This window comes from Lytechinus variegatus, chromosome 6 (genome assembly GCF_018143015.1).
Source record: "Lytechinus variegatus isolate NC3 chromosome 6, Lvar_3.0, whole genome shotgun sequence".
NCBI classification, from domain to species: domain Eukaryota; kingdom Metazoa; phylum Echinodermata; class Echinoidea; order Temnopleuroida; family Toxopneustidae; genus Lytechinus; species Lytechinus variegatus.
In genome coordinates, this window is record NC_054745.1 from 30,370,876 (window position 1) to 30,391,024 (window position 20,149).

Below are 20,149 nucleotides of genomic sequence, written 5' to 3' on the forward strand. Positions count from 1 at the left end.
TTGATCTAAATAAATAGAGTAAAATTCACTAAAATTCACTACGTTGCCGCAATAAATAACTAATGCATTTACTCAGGTGTCGATCCAATCGTTTTAGTTCTTGGTAGAAAAAAAATTGAATAACCTAATTTCATGTAATAAAATACAAAACAAGTGGGGATATGACATCATCAGCCCACCTAATGAATATTCATACAGACATGCCTAGAACTGTTTCACCAGAATAATGCAAATCTTTAAAATTCAATAACTTTGTTATCCGATTTTGATAAAATTTTCAGCATTTTGCTGTGTGAATTTTACTCTACATGTATTTATTGAGATATCAATATCTCCAGCCTTGATCATACCTTTAAAGAACAGAGTGGAGCAGTTTAATGCATGTCATACAAACTCCAGTGCTTGGAAACATTTGTATCATCACCACCATCATCATCATTAGTAATACTATTTTTATCATTATTATTATTACTATTATTGCTACTATTATTATTATAGTCATTATTATTATTACTTTTGATACTATTTTTGTTGCTCTAGTCATTATCATCATCATTTTATCAGTATCTTTGCCCTGAAGAAGGGGAGGGAGGGGTGTTAATTTATAAAAAAATATAATATAACTTAATTGTCTTATTCTTAAAGAACAGAGAAGTGCATTGAAACAAAGGGATTTATGAATCTCATAAAAAATCCAGTGCTTTGAATTAACTTATATCATAACATCATTATCATTATCATCATCATTGGCATTACAATTATTATTATCATTATAATTATAAATGTCATTATTATGACTATTATTGTTATCATTTTTATTATAGTTAGTATCATTACTATTGCTATTATCATTATGTTAATACTATCATCATCATCATCATCATTACCATCATAATGAACATCATTAATATCATTATTTTTTCATTATTACTACGAATACAATCTGTCCGCAGTAAAGTAGGCCCTATACAAAAAATATGATTTTTCCTGTCTATACACAAACATTCATACATGGCTTCATTATGTAAAAAAGCTTTTATTACATCATTGCACTGTCAAAAAAGCATTAAACTATAATAACTTACTGAATCTGTCAAATGCCATGATGGCGGATCATCCACCGTCTCGAGATTCACCGATATAAATGGGTCAAAGTTCGTCACATGGTAGCGGTTACTCTTCGGACAGTTATCATCGTCGTCTAACACACCGTCTCCATCGTAATCTGTCTCGCAAACATCTCCTATGTGGTTACCTATAGCATGACATAAAAATAAACACATGGGACTGGACAGTGAAGGGTCAAAGGTCATAGGAACTTTAATTTCAGGTGAGGTAAAGGTGTCAAAGGTATCAGTTATTCCTAGAACAGTTTTATTTGGCACCTCTCTCCATCATAGCTGTCTCTCCTATGACGTTATACCCAGGGCATTACATGATAATAAATACGTCAGACTAGGGGTCAAAGGTCACAGGAACATTAATGTCAGGTAACTAATAGGGCAATATACCCATTAATTCTACAAAGCATTATGAAATAAAGATGTTGAAACAGTGAAGTAGATTGGAGAAAGTGTGTACGACCTATTTTTCAACTATCCCTCGGATAGGACGTTAAATGGAGGCCCCGTGTAGAGGAGAGTCACCACCCTTGCACGTTAAGAACCCATTGCACTATTCGTATAAGAGTAGGGGGAAACCCGGTGTAGTGGTCCACCTGCATTCCCCCCAATCAGTTATATCGGGAGGAGAGACCTGCGGGTCACAGTGATTCAGTTCGCTTTTCGCCTCCCAGGCACAGGTGACGCCAAAACAAATAATAATAGATACAGAAGTGTGGAAAGAGAGAGTAATGTGCCTCTTACCATCGTCATCAGTCTGTCCAGCGTTGGGATATAGAGGGCAATTGTCAGAGCTGTTTGGGACCCCATCTCCGTCTTTATCGTCATCACATTCATCACCTGAAAAAACGTAGAAAAAACAGGACTTACATTGGGTGACTGACCAAATAATAACAATAATAATAATCCGCTTTTATATAGCGCTTAATCCATCGGAACGACGTTTCTAAGCGCTTTACAGATATATTATTACCCCCGGTCATCGGATTCAATCAGTCATTCCCGCACACAATGTGTGCACATCCTCCACTCCCTGGGGAGTATTCCAGTCAGTCGCCTGTGAGGCGCACACAATACTGGACAAGCTACAATGACTTTCACATCCTACCGGGTACCCATTTAGCACCTGGGTCGAGAGTGGCAAAGTGTGGATTAACGCCTTGCCAAAGGACGCCAGACCGCGGTGGGATTCGAACACACGACCCTCTGTTTACAAGGCGAGAGTCAGAACCACTACACCACGGCTCCTCCACGAAAGTTATTAGCACTGACAAGTTAATTATCAAAGTTTCTGTAGAAATAGTCAGCCACTAAAAACCAAGGAAAGGTTTCAGGGTGGTGGCGTTTCATGAAGCTGTTTGTGAATCATTGGACAAATTTAGGCACGACTGGAACATGATCTCAGGTCTTAAGTCTTAAGTCAGCTACTTATAAGGATACATCTTTTAGTTCAAGAAAGGGTTGCCAATCGTGCGCAAGTCATTCGTAACTTTCAAGGAGATTTATGAAACAGCCCTTTTATCTGACAAATGTTGATGAAATGCCTCACTGATGAGTCTATAATTTCCTTTGTAGAAATGTTTAAAGGGAAAAATCATATTCAACAGGCAATGACTACTTTATATTCTATTTTCATATCTAATGAAGATTTGTGACACCTGCATAAGAGGGCACTCTCAATATTATAACATTGTTTTAATAGTGGCAGCGGTGGGATGTGTAATATGTCATATATATTCATCAGCAAGATCCATTCCTATCAAAGCATTGCTGTTTCTTTATTAATTTATCAATTTAATCAGTATATTTATCATTACTACAACCAATTCAATAGTAGACCTAAGGGTGTCGAGCCATGAGGATCTTAGATGAGCTGAAAAATTTGACCGCCTCCAGCAGGCTGAACTAACTAGTGCATAAAAACCTAATTTACAACACTCGACTGTTAGCTTAAAGGTCAAGTCCACTTCAGAAAAATGTTGATTGAATCAATATAGAAAAATCAAACAAGCACAACACTGAAAATTTCATCAAATTCAAGATGTAAAATAAGAAAGTTATGACATTATAAAGTTTCGGTTATATTTCACAAAATAGTTATATGCACAATTTAGTCACATACAAATGAGGAAATCGATGATGTCCCTCACTCACTTTCTTTTGTTTTTTGAATTATTCAATATTTTAATTTTTACAGATTTGACAATAAAGACCAACTTGACTGAACCATAAAAGGCCAAACAGTGGAAATTCCACATGTTCAGGGCAAAATCAAAATTTTGTTTCACAGGACAATGAGGAGAAAATAAGAATATTTCATATTTCATAAAATAAAATACAAAAGAAATAGTGAGTGAGTGATGATGTCATCAGTTCCCTCATTTGCACACTGACTGGGATGTGCTTATAACCATTTTATGAAATTAAGCGAAACTTAAAAATCTCATACCTTTCTTATCTTACATCTGATTTTGATGAGATTTTCAGTGTTTTGCTTGTTGGATTTTTCACTTTTTATTCAAATCCACTTTTTGTTGGGGTGGACTTCTTCTTTAAGTATGGCACACATTATTATCTTAACATAACTATCTTCAAGCAGTATTTGATAGATTTTTTTTTTTCTTCCTTTCAGGTATACATGTACAGGTCTATAAAGGTGATGATGATCACAGTAACACAATAAAAATTTAAAAACTCAATTAACATCATCTTCAAATCTTCAAAAATACAAATCATCAAACATGACTCACCAACTCCATCACTATCCGTGTCTGTTTGATCAGCATTTGGTATAACCAAGCAATTATCAGCAATATCAATGATACCATCACCATCACTGTAAGATAAAAATTACATAGTATGAGAATACATGTATATTCAAACTTCCATATCTTCAGACTTACCTACCAATTGATTAATGTTTTTTTAGTTATTTAACAGCTATTTAACAAAACAATACTGATACATACATGTACATGTACAATAATATAGTACTTTACTATGCTTCTAAGTGCGATACAATCCAATTCAAAATGATTTCATCTGTTTGTCTTATCTTATGGGAAAGAGAAAAAGAAATACATTTAGGGATATAAGCCCTATAGAGAGAATGGGGGTAAAAGAAGGTGGAGAAAAAAGAATATAAAGAAAGAAAATAAAGCTGTTCACAAGTTACGAGCGACTCTACAAACAAGTAATGATCCGGGTAGCGTTTCATCAACATTTTTGTCCGACAAGTTGTCTGATTTGACATCTTTCCTGATGTTGATTGGCTGATAGGTACTGTTCCTATGGTAACTGTCAGATAAAATGGGACTTGTCTGATAAACCGTTTGACAAGTCCTTTCATGAAACGCTCACTCGGTCTTGTGGTATGTGATACACACTTGATTTCAATTGACATTGGTTTATTTCTTAAGTAAAAAAAGGGTCACAAGTCGTTCATATTGGACCCTCCTTAGATAGATAGAGGTGAGAACCAAAGAGACAGAGAGAATAAAGGAGAGAGGAAGAGACATAGAGATATACAGGAATACATGTCTAATATAGGGAATGGGGGAGGAGAAGGTGGAGATGAATGGAAGAAAAATCAGAGAAGATAGAGAAAATATAGGTGTGAGAGGGACAGGTGAGATGGTGAGATAGAGAAAAGGAGAGAATGAGAACAAAAACGGAACATCCCAGGGTACTGTAACATAAAGATATGCCTGATTTTTATGATAAAATGTACATTGTAGTCAATGCAATAAATCGTAAAAAAATGTTCTACAATGATTGCAAAGCTTTGTGTTACGGGCCCCAGGACATCATCTACCCATCTGAAGCAGTTCTATAAATGTATTGAGTATTTTTCAAGAATTTGAAAAAGAATCTTGCCGATCTATATTGGTCCCATCATAATCATCGCAAGTATCGCCATAGCCGTTTTGATCGGTGTCGGTCTGTGCCGAGTTCGAGTTGTCAGGACAGTTGTCACACACATCACCTATCCCATCGCTATCCGAATCGGTCTGGTCTGTGCTGTTGAACAGGGGGCAGTTGTCAGAGATGTCATTGATTCCTGGAGGTCAAAGGTCAAAGAATGATCAATGGGATTAGATCTATTGTATCGATCATTTACCACCTCCTCTATAATCACATAGGGTCATAGGTCACTTGTTTCAAACATCTCTCTCCTATCTACACGCCATCATATTCCATCTGGTCTGTGCTACCAAATGATAAATAGATAATGGGAAATTTAGCTTGTCATCCCAGGGGCCAGTCTTACAAAGAGTCGCGATCGATCCAATCAATCGCAACTATGGAAAGCCAGCAAAGTCAACATATTAAATGCATGTTTGTTCAAAAAAATATATTAAAGATATGAATGTATATCCATAAATTCATTGATTTCTTGACAATTTGGTATGTTTTCCTTTGTTTACAAAGGAAATTTTGCAAATTTCCTATGAAAAATTATGACACGGATGGATTTCCATAGTACCGATTGATTGGATCAATCGCTTCTCTTTGTAAGAAGGGACCCTGACATAAATCCAACATGCATTCTCTACCTGCTTAACAAGAGTAATTGGAGAGAGAATAGAAAATCAGAGGAAAGATAGGTAAGAAACCTACAAGTCAAATTACTATAAAAAACTTTCAGCCAAGGAGTTGTTCTTGAACTAAAAAATAATATACAAATAGCGAATAGGCATGAGTGCAATGGTGCGAGATTTCGCATTCGGTGAAAGAAAGAAACGCTCTATTCAACTCGGCTAACGCCTCGTTGAATAGAGCAACTTTCTTTCACCGAATGCGAAATCTCGCACCATTGCACAAATAAGAATATTCGCTATTTGTGTTGTACAACGCCTCGGTAATTTCTAGCGAAAATATGAAAAAACAAGAGTTTTTCCCTGCAGTAATCTATGAAAAGGGAGCAAAAATATCGAAAGCGAAAAGCAAAATCCCACAAGCCGGGCCCACAAGCGCGCATGATCTTGGACAGCATTGCGCATTTAGCCAGCGGGCTGTACGCGCATTGTCACCTTATTCAATGAAATCGCATTGTGACGTCACCTCCTAAAGCCGTGCAATGGTACATTTTGGACGGTACATTTAGGATGGTACGTCTTGTGTGCAACGGTACGAATGTGTGACATTCAGCCTCCCATTTGATCGCGTACAACAAGCTAAGTAGGCGTTGTACAATAATAATAGCGATGTCTTATTGAGCGCACACACCGTCCAGAGACGCTCATGGTGCTAGCGCAGCAACAGTTCCTTTGGATACAATATTTTATACACATATATATCATAAACAACAACAAATATAGATATAAATAGACATCTTAAGTCACTATCCTGAAACATGATCACCACTGAAATTCCCAGGTAGAATATACAGGGGTCCAACATACACTGCACAGTTAATATCCTTTAGACATGTATAAGCAGATCACACTGTGTAGCTTACAATCCTGGAAAGTGCATTGCACTGTGGACTATCTGGTATGAAAGTTCACTACACTGTGTACTATCATGAGGATACAACTATTGCTCTTACCATCTCCATCGTCATCATCATCACACTCATCTCCATCCCCGTCACCATCGGTATCAAACTGGTCTGGGTCAAAGGTCGAAGGGCAGACATCACAGGCATCACCATAACCATCTCCATCCGCATCGGCTTGATCTCGATTGGCTACGTACTGGCAATTATCCTGAAAATGACAAATCATTGTTGCAAACATTGTGTTTGTACAGAGGCTCCTGAAAAATGATTGTGAGTAATAATCACAAGCTGTGTTCACACAAAGACTCCTGAAATGGCATTCATCATCATCATAAACATTGTGTTCATACAGACTCCTGAAATGACAATAAATCGTCATCACAAACTGTGTCTTCATACAAAGACTCCTGAAATGGCATTCATCATCATCATAAACATTGCATTCATACAGACTCCTGAAATGACAATAAATCGTCATCACAAACTGTGTCTTCATACAAAGACTCCTGAAATGGCATTCATCATCATCATAAACATTGCATTCATACAGACTCCTGAAATGACAATAAATCGTCATCACAAACTGTGTCTTCATACAAAGACTCCTGAAATGGCATTCATCATCATCATAAACATTGCATTCATACAGACTCCTGAAATGACAATAAATCGTCATCACAAACTGTGTCTTCATACAAAGACTCCTGAAATGACAAGCATCATCATTATAAACATTGTGTTCATACAGACGCCTTATAAAATGACACTCATCATCATCATCACAAACTTATGCTTATACAGAGGCTCCTGAAAATCATCATCACAAACTTGTGTTTATAAAGAGACTCCTGAAAATGACTGTAAATTATGACCAAAAACTTTGAGTTTATACAGATAATCCAACTTTGAGGTCAATCTGGCTCTTTCGAGATAACGCAAGAAAATCCCTTTAATTTTGCCTCTGTGTGAACACAGCATACTTTGTTGGGTGACAAAAATTCATGCTTATTCAAGCTGATTAGAAAGGTTCCTATAGAAACACATTGAATGATAGAAATGATTAACAGTGCTGCACAATATCACATATTTGAATGTTTACTTGTCACCAGCTGTAATAACCATGATGTAATATATCTTCCTAAATGCCAACCATGACAGGGAATATCGACTGGACATTAGGCTCAGCGGTAAAGCGCCCACCACATGAATAGGAAGTCGTTGGTTCAACCCTCAGCCGAGTCACACCAAAGACTCTTTAAATTGGACCTTCTGTCTTCTGGTTAGGCACTCAACATTTTAGAATGAAGAAAGAAGGAGCGATAGCTTATTCGGTAGAGCAGGAGTTTCGGATTCCGGGGACCCGGTTCGATTCCCACTTGGTACCCTAGTGCCCTTTGGTAATGCATTTAAATCCTTACTACCAGGTCCCTTGGAGAGGACCTTGAGCCATTGGTCCTCTGATTGCTTGCTTACAAGCATTCACGCTTTCTTCGCAGTCAGGAAAACAAATCACCACCATTACAATAATTTCATATTTAGCAAGGCACGCTGGGAAAACTGTTTACATGAAAGCTGGAATCCTTACCCTGGGTAAATCAGAATTATTGTTATACTTTACTTTTATTGAATGATGCTTGTACATGTAAGACTATGCCTGTTCATCAGTCCAAGGGAATAACCTGTATGCTCCTCACTATCAGTTTCAATTAGTTGCATGTGGCAAGACAGAAAAACCATCAAAGTCATACACATACAGTTATCATCATAGCATTGTGGTCCAAAAACAGAGGGTCGTGGGTTTGAATCCCAGCCATGGCGTATTTTCCTTCAGCGAGAAATTTATCCACATTGTGCTGCTCTCAACCCAGGTGAGGTGAATAGGGTACCCGGCAGGATTAATTCCTTGAATGCACTGAGCGCTGAAAGGCAGCTCGAGCTAAAGCCGTGGTAATAATAATAATAAACAATGCGCCTCGGAATTGAAATATTTCTAGATAGATGGCGCTATATAAATGCCTATTATTATTATCATAATTATCATTTTTATATAATAGTGACCACTTTTTTCAACTGGAACAAATAATGAACCCCCTCCTCTGGGAGCATACTGACAATATTCACCTGGTCATCATAGATGCTATCATTATCATCATCTCGATCGCATTCGTCTCCGATCTGATCATCGTCGGCGTCCTCTTGCCCGCTGTTTGCCGCGAACTCGCAGTTGTCTGCTTTGCATTCATTGCTAGAGCCATCGTTGCATTCCAGGGATGCTACCGGTCGGCCATCCATGTCAATATCCAAGCCGCAGAATTCCCCGTTGCCAGCGTAGCCATCATTGCACTGAAATGAAAAATCAATGCCATTAATAAGTCCGAGGGGGGGACACGGTGGTGTCCCGCTTTGATAACCCCTTTTACAGACCTAATTGTCAGTTCTCTAGATACTCCGTTCAGATCAGATTAAACAAACATGTTACACCCCTCCCACCCATCGAGCATGCTAACCTCATTATTATAAATGGCTATCATTATCATGCCGTCCTTATCACCATGAAATGGGCAGTTGTTAAAGGTCAAGTCCACCTCAGAAAAATGTTGATTTGAATCAAAAGAGAAAATTCAGACAAGCACAATGCTGAAAATTTCATCAAAATCGGAGGTAAAATAGGAAAGTTACGAAATTTCAAAGTTTCGCTCTCTATTTCTTTTGTTTTTTATTGTTTGAATTATACAATATTTCAATTTTTACAAATTTGACAATTAGGACCTCCTTGCCTAAAGCACAGAATGTTAGAATAATGGAATTCCACGTGTTCGGGGAGGAATAAAACTTCATTTCACATGACAATGATGAGAAAATAGAAATATTTCCTATTTCATATAATAAAATACAAAAGAAATAGTGAGTGATGTCATCAGTTCCTCATTTGCATACCGACAGAGATGTAAATATAACTGTTTTGGGAAATGAAGCGAAACTTTAAAATGTCATAACTTTCTTATTTTACATCCGATTTTGATGAAATTTTTAGTGTTTTGCTTGTTGAAATTTTCTCTTTTTATTCAAATCAAGTTTTTGTTGGGTTGGACTTGTCCTTTTAAAGCAAGTTCCATGGGGAGGTAATTTTGATATTTTGCCTTTAAAGTTTGGAATACGATCCAATCTTCCCTCAAGAAAGCATTGCCATGTTCTACTGTTTACCTCGCAAGTGAATGTTCCTGCTCCTGTTGATGTGCATGTTGCATTGTCATGGCAATTATCAAGATTCAGTGCGCAGTAGTCGCCTGGGGTACAACCGACTATAGTGTTACCAAGGTAACCAGGTGGGCACGTACCACAGGAGAAGCTTCCCTGTAAAGATAGTCAGGACACAACATCAGCTAAAACATTGGTTATGGAAGCCAGTGAAACTGCTCTGCAAGGTTAAATATCTTTGAGGGATGATGATAACAATCATAATAAAAATAATAATAATGATAATAGTAACTGTAAAATAATAGTCATTTCACTTGCTCACACTTACTTCATCAGAAGTCTCAAAGCACAATAAATAAATACAACATTATTGCTCTGGTTTTCAGCCCACTCCATGCTTCGGAACAGGTTTAATATGTACATGTAAAAAAAAGAAACATGCAGATTTTATTTTGAATAGGCACCTACAATTGGCAGTGATTTATCCAAAAGCTTTAAAAAAAACTAAGGCTTTTAAAAAGAGATCAGCGATGTACATGTAAAACAATAGGCAAGAAAAGGGCCACAGAATGGTGTAATAAGTCATATTTGGATAAAACCAATCAGAAAGAGGGATTCTTAATCAATTTAATAGAACTGTTTATATTTCTAAAGCACATTTTCCGTGAGATACAAAGTAGATTGAGATGCAATGTCCTGGTTGGCACAGGAAGTAAAATATATACAAATTACCAGGCAGGGACAGTATTGTTCTCTGCATACACAGGGAACCAGGGGTCCATCTTACAAAGAGTTATGATTGATCCGATCAATTGCAACTATGGAAAGCCAGCAAAGTCAACATAAAATGCATGTTTGCTCAAAAATGTTTCTAGATATCAATGTATATATCTATAAACTCATTGATTTTTTGACAGTTTGGTGTGTTCCCCTTTATTAACAAGGGACATTTTGCACATTTCCTGTGGAAAAAAATTATGACACTGATGGATTTCCATAGAGTTACGTAACTCTTTGTAAGACGTGGACCAGGTGGGTGTTTCATAAAGCTGTTCGTAAGATACGAATGACTTTACACACGAATGGTGATCCTTTCTTGTGCTATGTGATATCCCCATGTAATTGAATTATGACCTTAGAACATGTTCCAGTTGTGCGCAAAGTCTTTCGTAACTTTACGTACAGCTTTATGAAACACCAACCAGGATATAAGGTTATAAAGAATAACTTGCCACGGTATTAATGCATTCCACATCAGGGTCACAGCCACCATTGTCTACTTCACATTCATTGATGTCAGAACACACCTACAGAATCAAGAAAAAAAAATTATCTTATCATATCAGGACGATTTAATACTAACAAACTCCTGGAAAAAAATCATGAAGGCACCACATTTAAGGTATGACTTAATCAATTTGCTTCATATAGTTATTTTCATTTTGGCTTTGAGGTGTTTGTACAGCATATTTATTTTCAATTTGTTTTGGATGCACATGAGGCTTATTATATGTGAGCATTTTCTACATTTTTCATATAATTTATATTCATGTACAGAAGCATACAAAGTTCTAATACACTTCAAACTTTCTAACTAGCTAAGTTCAGGGTAATATTACTTTCATCGTAATTATTTTTTCTAAGTGCATTAACATGTAATGAATTCTAATTCAAAAATGTATGAATAGTCATGCAGTCATTCTTCATAAAAAACAAAGTACAAGACCATCTTGAAATACCCACTGGAAATACTGTACCTGTGGATTGGCATTAGCATAGGCTAGTCCGATACCATGAGGCGTATCTCCCTCGTAGCCTAGAGGGCAGGCTCCGCATTCAAATCCGGGTTCAAAGTTCACGCAGGCGCTGGTGTTAAAACATGGATTTGCTTCTTCACACTGGGAAAGGGATGAGAAATATTATAAACAATTCTTGACCATGAATATCATAAAAATCTTACTTGATTTTTTTTTTATTTACAAGATAAAAGGATGCATCTGCACGAGTCCCTGCCACCTTGAGTGGCAACATGATCAGCTCTGCGGCAACTCAATAAGAATAGAAATGGTGCCCACCTTGTGCCTAGGACCATTGGTAGGAACTGCATATGTGTCACCAGGAGATGGTGCTACTGGGCAAGAATATGTGTACTAATAATTCTCCAGCGCAAGCTAATAAAGTTGACAAGCATTTCATGAAGGCAGATGCAAATCTAATTACCATTGACGTAAATAAATGGATATACCTGACGATACCCTGATGCCAAAATGATTTCTACTTACCTTCAACTACTTTTTCCCCATTTCTCAAAATGCTGTCCTTGCCCTCTACCCCTGTTTGTCAACATCTTCTCCTCTCCACTAAATTTACTTTTTTCTCTTTATCTGTATATCCCATCTCTTTTGGCATTTATACATGTTATACACCTTCCATCGATTCCTAAGAACACTGGTTTCTTCCCTTTCTGACCATACTATCTAACTACCCCATTCCTATCCTTCCATGGCATACCCCTTCTCTCCCTTTCCAACCAAACATTTTCACTGGTGACAGTAAATCCCTCAGGGAAATAAAGACAGCAGTTTGTCCAGACCTGTCAATTACCTCTGGGAATGAAAAATTGTATTCTGTGATAAAAAAAATGTATTTTTCCCCCCAAAAGTGTATTTCATAATAAAATGCGTGGAGCACATGCTCATCGCGGGGCTCAAGCTGCATGCAAGTTAAAATGCGCACTGCTCTTGCAGATGAAAAGAAACAAGTTACCTGAAATTACATTGATCTAATAACCATATTTGTGTAAGTTTTATGAAGTAGAGACATATGAAGAGTTTAGTTGCAAAAGGGATTAGGTCCACTTTTTACCATTCTAAGAAAAAACATGTTTTTTATTCTCACTTACTGCAATACTCTTACGAGAAACTAAATTGTCATGCTGTACTACCCTATCATGTGAACATAAAATTGGATATAAAAGAAATCTACCTGTCTTCATTTTTTTCCTATATATTCATTTCAAAATTATCTTTGTGGACCTAACCCCTTTTGCAACTAAACTGAAATGAATCCAATCTATTTTGATTAAAAAGGTGATTTGTCTTTATCACTTTTATTCACGTTTTCATGTGAATTTTAAATTTTTGTTGTTTTCATCAGAACGACTAAAAAAAAAAAAAGGTTTTGAGACAGAACACAATAAAAATTTATGAACAATGGACCTAACCCTTTTTGACAAATGAGCTCTTCAGAATAGTTTGTTTGCAAAAGGGGTTAGGTCCACTCCAAGGAGATCATTTTTGTTATTCTCCCATATTGCAATATTCTTATGCAAAACTAAATTTTCGTGATACCCTACCATGAGAACATAAAATTGGGTAAAAAAGAAATCCACCTGTCTTCATATTTTTGTAAATATTCTTTTCCAAAAAAAATTCTGTGTGGACCTAACCCCTTTTGCAACTAAACTGAAATTGTCCTAACCCCTTTTGAAAAAAAGTGATTTTTCTTTGCCATTTAAGACCACTTTTCAATGGGAATTTTAACTTTTCTTTGGTATCATCTTACAGAGCTCATAAAAGTCTATACATTAAGACAAAAAATTGAAATTTTATGAAAAATGGACCTAACCCATTTTGCAATTGAGCTCTTCATATAGAGATTTTTTTTTTTCAATAAAACACGATTTTCTAAAAAAAAACAAATGCTGTCTTGTTTTGGCTACAAAAACGTAGTAAATACGCCAAAACGGTACTGTTTGTCCCATCTCTGCAGAGATCTGTATACATCGCACCTTCCTTCTTTCTTTAACTACGCCCCGCCTTCCCTAGCCACCCCCTTATCTTACCTCATTTATATCCACACAATTATCACCAGTACCGGTATACCCCTTGGGGCAATCAAGACACCGGTATGTCCCGTCTCCGCCGGTATTCACACACACCACACCCTCAGTGCACGGTCCTGTACTGGTAAAGCATGGACCTAGATCCAAAAAGAGAATATCAATCATTCCGTTTTAATTTATTTCAAATTTTCTTTAAAACAAACAACATACAAGTCAAATAGGAAGAATCAAATTACACTTTATAGGAGTAAAGGTACAAAAAGGATATAAACACGATGCATGCTGCACTCAACCCAGGTGAGGTAAATAGGTACCTGGCAGGAATTTATTCCTTGAAACGCAGCGCGCGTAACAGCTGCACTGCTAAAGCCAGGGTAATTATGCTGCATATACCGTAGAGTGCTTAGAGACTTCTGACAAAGTAAGTATTAAGCGCTATATAAGCAAGTATAATTATTAAGATGGATATCAGAATATGGGGGGGCGCAGCATGAGCCAATGACTTCCAAAGACTGGGATCCAAGAATCGTAACATAATAATAACTGTAAAAGAGAGACATAAAGTGGTAAAAGACAATTCGGGTGGGTCAAAAGGCAGTGAAACAATATAGTTATACTTCGACAACATTTGCCCCTGGGGAACATTTCATGAGAGTACTTTTCAGAGGTTTTCATCCGACAAGTACGGTTTTATCTGACAGTCATTAAGGTAACAGTGCCTCCCAGCCAATCATAATCCAAGGAAAAGTTGTCAGACCTGACAACTTTTCTGACGGAAATGTTGATGAAGTGCTTCCCTCGCCTAAATATCTCAGAGGGCACATGGTTTAAGTTGGGATTATTATGGAGTTTTTGGTTCAAAGTAATGTAAAGATTAGGATTTGAATTTATTTACTTTTGGGGGCAAGGTTTCATGTTTGCTTATAAACAGAGATTGTCCTTTAAATGTCATGGAACTCATAAGGCATATTCCTTACAATATTTCAGGGTTTATGGGTATAAATAAGATATTTAAAAACTTTTTTACAATAATTATTATTTACATCAATCACAATTCATAACTATATTGTCATTATTATCATAATTACTAATATCATTTTCAATACTATTATTACTGTTATCAGTTTTATCTTTATTTTCAAAGATCATATAATTTATGTATTTGGTTTGTGTGTCATTTTGAAAATGCTAAGATATTTTATACAAAAAGTTTATATGTAAATTGCATGTTTATAAAAATGATCACAATACAGCCTTTTGCTGTAACAATTTTTTCATTAAGCATTTTATCTATGTATCTATCTATCTATCAATTTATCTATCTATCTATCTATCTATCTATCTATCTGTCTGTCTGTCTGTCTGTCTGTCTGTCTGTCTGTCTGTCTGTCTGTCTATCTATCTATCTATCTATCTAACTACCTACCTTCCTACCAAACCATCCATCCATCAACCCATCCATCCATCAATTTATCTATAATATCAATCATCATTATTCAATGACACCAGAATCATTATTGAGACTTGAAACACTGATTCAAGTTCTGAGGACTATACTCACAGTCAGTCTCCGACAGACACGTCTTACAGAGGTCGCAGCTTCCTTCCGAGTATTCGCTAATCTGACAGGGGGCGCACTCCGTCTTTCCCTCCGTGCTACTGAACCCGCTATCACAGCACGTGCATTCAGACTGCTCGGTCTGGTCGTTGTAAGAACCCGGGGCACACGCTTTGCAGAACTCTGCATATTACACAAATTAATCATACATTAATTAATTTCAAAGCAATACGAAACCAGCAGCAGTCAATTCGTTCACCCTTTAAACATCTTTACATTTTCACTAAAAAATCTAATGCAATATTTATTCTTTAATGCACCTGATTTTCCCTCTCTCTTTATTTTTTCTCTCTATCATATTATCTTGTCTCTCTCGCTCTCTCTGACAATTTTTCTATTTCTCCTCTGCAGGCATATATGCATAGTTATATTCACCTGTATCATAACCCAATGAGAATGTTCCAGTTCCACATATTAACTTAATCCCATCGAAGCATGCTGATCCAGACTCACAGGTCGTACATTCACTGGGGCAATACTAGACAAAGTCAGGGGAGAAAACACACAAATAGAAGCATTATTTCTAACTCCTCAATAACAATGTTCAGGAATAAAAATTTTGACTTTTTTTATTAATTGATTGATTCATTTATTTCCAGTTCATTAGTAGAACAAGTGGAATGCGTCTGGCCATCTCACCTGCATCACGTGGTTCAATATAGCAGCAGTGCTGACTTTGAAAACTACTCTAACTCGCACTAGATGTTCAGTGATACATGGTTACTCTTATGTCCACTTTTTATGAATTAGAACAATAAACTTACAGAGATATGATGATGGTTATTCAACAAAAAACCCCAACATGGCCAAAGTTCATTGACCTTACATGACCTTTGACCTTGATCATGTGACCTGAAACTCGTACAGGATGTTCAGTGATACTTGATTACTCTTATGTACAAGTTTCATGAATCAGATCCATAAACTTTCAAATTTATGATGGTAATTCAACAGATACACCCAATTCGGCCAAAGTTCATTGACCTTTGACCTTGGTCATGTGACCTGAAATGCGCACAGGATGTTCAGTGATACTTGATTACTCTAATGTCCAAGTTTCATGAATCAGATCCATAAACTTTCAAAGTTATGATGGTAATTCAACAGATACCCCTGATTCGGCCAAAGTTCATTGACCCTAAATGACCTTTGACCTTAATCATGAGACCTGAAACTTGCACAAAATGTTCAGTGATGCTTGATTACTATTATGTCCAAGTTTCATGAATCAGATCCATAAACTCTCAAAGTTATGATGGGAATTAAACAGATACCCCCAATTCGGCCAAAGTTCATTGACCCTAAATGACCTTTGACCTTGGTCATGTGACGTGAAACTCATGCAGGATGTTCAGTGATACTTGATTAACCTTATGTCCAAGTTTCATGAACTAGGTCCATATATTTTCTCAGTTATGATGACATTTCAAAAACTTAACCTCAGGTTAAGATTTTGATGTTGATTCCTCCAACATGGTCTAAGTTCATTGACCCTAAATGACCTTTGACCTTGGTCATGTGACATGAAACTCTGATAGGATGTTCAGTAATACTTGATTAACCTTATGGCCAAGTTTCATGAACTAGGTCTATATACTTTCTAAGTTATGATGTCATTTCAAAAACTTAACCTCAGGTTAAGATTTGATGTTGACGCCGCCGCCGCCGTCGGAAAAGCAGCGCCTATAGTCTCACTCTGCTATGCAGGTGAGACAAAAATAAAAACAGTGTAAAGATGGTATTACAAATTACATTAGAATATATATATATATATATATATATATATATATATATATATATATATATATATATATATATATATATATATATATATATGCATAAGGGAAATATAGAATACATCAAACAAACAAAAATATGAACAATACTTAAATCAGACAAGAAGAGAAACAGTACATGTAATTGTGGGTGATCATTTAAAAAGTTAAAAACTTATAACATAATCCCAATTTCGTCACAAAAATGTAATTAAGGTAACTAAGTCTAGGGAATTTCACAGGACAATGCAGAGAAAATTAAAATATGTCATATTTCATGTAATGACATACAAAAGATACAGTAAGTGGATGGTGTCATTACTCTCCTCATTGGCATACGACCACAATGTGCATTTAACTCTTTTTTTTTTTAATTAAGTGAAACTTTGAAATGTCGTAACTTTCTTATTTTACATTTCGATTTTGAAGAACTTTTCAGCATTAGGTTCGTTTGTCTTTTCTCTATTGATTCAAATCAACATTTTTCAGGGGATGGACTTGACCTTTAACAAACAAACTAATTTATGCCCATATGTCATCACTTTTGAATAAAATTCAATTACCGTTTTTATATGAAGAATAGCTGGAATTAAGATGTTTTCACTTACCAGTTTTAATTAATTTAGATGCTTGTAATGAAAAAATCAAAATGAGTTACGTGATGGAGGTGATTTGAATTTCAAATGACTGCTAGTCAAAATGATCCACCATTTCATCTAAAGGTGTAAGTGAATGTAAGACATCACAATATTATTTCACATCCGATTTTGAAGAAATTTTCAGCATTAGGTACATTTGTTTATTCAATATTGATTCAAATCAACATTTCTCAGGGGGTGGACATGAAATTTAACAACTAATTTTTGCCCATATGTCATCACTGTTAAATTAAATTTACTTACCGTTGTATTGCAGGTTGCATATGTATACGTTGGGCAATGAGTTGCATAACCATCCTCACAGAGCTGTCAAAATAAACAAAAAATTATTTCTGCTCGTAAATGTAACTGCCTTCTGTTTATTTCAAAACATACATGAGTAAAAATATTTGCTGACATTCTATTGGCTAATCAATTATTTATCACATGCTTCATCTTTGAAATTCAGAATGCAGTTATGGTGTTTTTCCCCACATTATTTCTCATGAGAGTTCGTGGAAAACTTATCAAGAAAACTATGAAAATCATACTTAGTAAGACCAAAGGATAATCAAGAGTCATAATCTTTACTAAAAAAGATCTGAATGATTTTTTAATTGATCCAATTAATCTTAACTACGTAAAGCAAGTGATGCCAGAATTTAGAATCATATTTCTGAAAAATCTGTGTTCTCCTGTTTCCAAAAAGGCTCTTGCATTTATATTAAAAATGACACTGATGAATTTCCATAGTTACCATCGATTGGATTTATCACAATTCTATGTGAGATCTTACCCATCCGATTGGACATGTAGTGCACTCTGAAGCATGACCGAAGGAGTGTTCAGTGGGAGATCGATCGCAATCATCAGAGGGAGGGTCACATCGACCGCAAGGACGCTGGAGACCGTCTCCTATACAGTAATTGGTTGTCTCACATCGCTCGCACTGCGATAAATCTGCAAGAATAAAATATGATAATGAATAATAATTACCAAATGAAAATATGGCTTTCAATCCAAACGATCAACTATTAGGGACAATTTTTATACGGAGAATGGATGGAATTATGTTGTTTCACTCACCAGTTTTAATCAGTTTAGATGCTTGTAATGAGATATGTAAATCAAAATGTATATGTGATGGCGGCCATTTTGAATTTCAAATGGCTGCTGGTCAAAATGATCCGCCATTTAAACTAACGGTGAATGTGAATGTAAGACATCACAATCGAGTCATGTCCCCTAAAGTTGAACCTTCCATCATGCTCACAACCGGACATATATAGCTAGAATTCAATATTCTATGGGGCCATTTTTCAAATTCAAAATGGCGGATGAAGACATGGTCAGAAAAAATGGTACCAAAGTTTTTTGGATTCAGCACCCCTGAATTGACTAAGTTAGCTAAACAGATTGATTTTGGCATGATTATCTCACAGAATTTGATAATTTTGCCATAAAAAACTGTACTATAACTCTCATCTCACCATCACAATAGCCAATTTTTATAAAGCGCTTTTCCCAGAAAAAGCGTGTTACAGCACATTATCATCCCGGTCATTGGATTCATTTCAATCCCGCACGAAAAGTGCACGATTTCAACTCCCTGGGGAGCATTCCTTGCATTCATCGCAGCCTCATTATGGCGCTGGCAATATCAAACATACAATATCTTTCGCATCCTACTGGGTACCCATTTAGCACCTGAGTCGAGAGTGACAAAGTGTGGACTAACGCCTTGCCAAAGGGCAGTAGACCGCGGTAGGATTTGAACACACGACCCTCTGTTTGCAAGGCGAGAGTCAGAAACACTCACCACGGCTCTCCCACTTATACTTACGTCTAAACCTTCTTTCCGGAGTACACCCAAGCAGCTCTAGTCTGAGAGCAATCTCATCATTCCACGACTGAGGATAAATTCTGATATAACGAGCGTAGACTTCATCAAAGATATTCCTTTTCACTGTGTTCTGGTCGGAGTTCCCTGTAAAAGTCTGGAGGAGATAGATGTAAATTAATCAATAATATATTCTTTGCTACATATACAGCTGTGAAAGAAATTAATAAATAGAACATGGTAGGCAAAGCTTAAATCAAGGTCCCCCAAGAGCAGGGTGGGGTTGCCTTAGGAATAAAAGAGGGGACATACAATAACCCTGTTAGACCTCCACAATTATTACCCGGCCTGATTGGCACTCTCCTATCCTTTTCATATCATACCTTTGCACTGCCATCCTCCATGATGTAAGACCAGCTGGAGGTATCGTTGCTAACGGCAACCTCAAACGTCTCCACCCAGTATTCCAAGTCACTGCTTCCTTGGGTTAATACTCCTGAGAAGATTGTTATTTCCTCCATGTCGATCTGTATCCATTGATTCGTATCTGATGATGCGGGTACCCAACCTATGGAATGAATAATAGGGATTTTTTGTTGTACAGCTGGCAGA

The 20,149-nt window shown here is 36.5% G+C and overlaps 1 protein-coding gene across 1 annotated transcript in view; it reads right to left on the reverse strand.

Annotated features, from left to right (window-relative positions):
* LOC121417702 overlaps positions 1 to 20,149 on the reverse strand; it is a 92,477-nt gene that overhangs the window by 6,477 nt on the left and 65,851 nt on the right. The window contains exons 46-61 of the mRNA XM_041611436.1: positions 19,921 to 20,105; positions 19,541 to 19,694; positions 18,494 to 18,657; positions 17,962 to 18,024; positions 15,660 to 15,762; positions 15,228 to 15,407; positions 13,667 to 13,803; positions 11,580 to 11,720; positions 11,055 to 11,129; positions 9,829 to 9,978; positions 8,746 to 8,967; positions 6,673 to 6,832; positions 4,998 to 5,181; positions 3,872 to 3,957; positions 1,866 to 1,961; positions 1,086 to 1,243 (exon numbers count right to left, since the gene is read on the reverse strand). Coding sequence (XP_041467370.1) covers positions 1,086 to 1,243; positions 1,866 to 1,961; positions 3,872 to 3,957; positions 4,998 to 5,181; positions 6,673 to 6,832; positions 8,746 to 8,967; positions 9,829 to 9,978; positions 11,055 to 11,129; positions 11,580 to 11,720; positions 13,667 to 13,803; positions 15,228 to 15,407; positions 15,660 to 15,762; positions 17,962 to 18,024; positions 18,494 to 18,657; positions 19,541 to 19,694; positions 19,921 to 20,105 — 2,258 coding nt within the window. The remainder of the gene's footprint in view (positions 1 to 1,085; positions 1,244 to 1,865; positions 1,962 to 3,871; positions 3,958 to 4,997; positions 5,182 to 6,672; positions 6,833 to 8,745; positions 8,968 to 9,828; positions 9,979 to 11,054; positions 11,130 to 11,579; positions 11,721 to 13,666; positions 13,804 to 15,227; positions 15,408 to 15,659; positions 15,763 to 17,961; positions 18,025 to 18,493; positions 18,658 to 19,540; positions 19,695 to 19,920; positions 20,106 to 20,149) is intronic.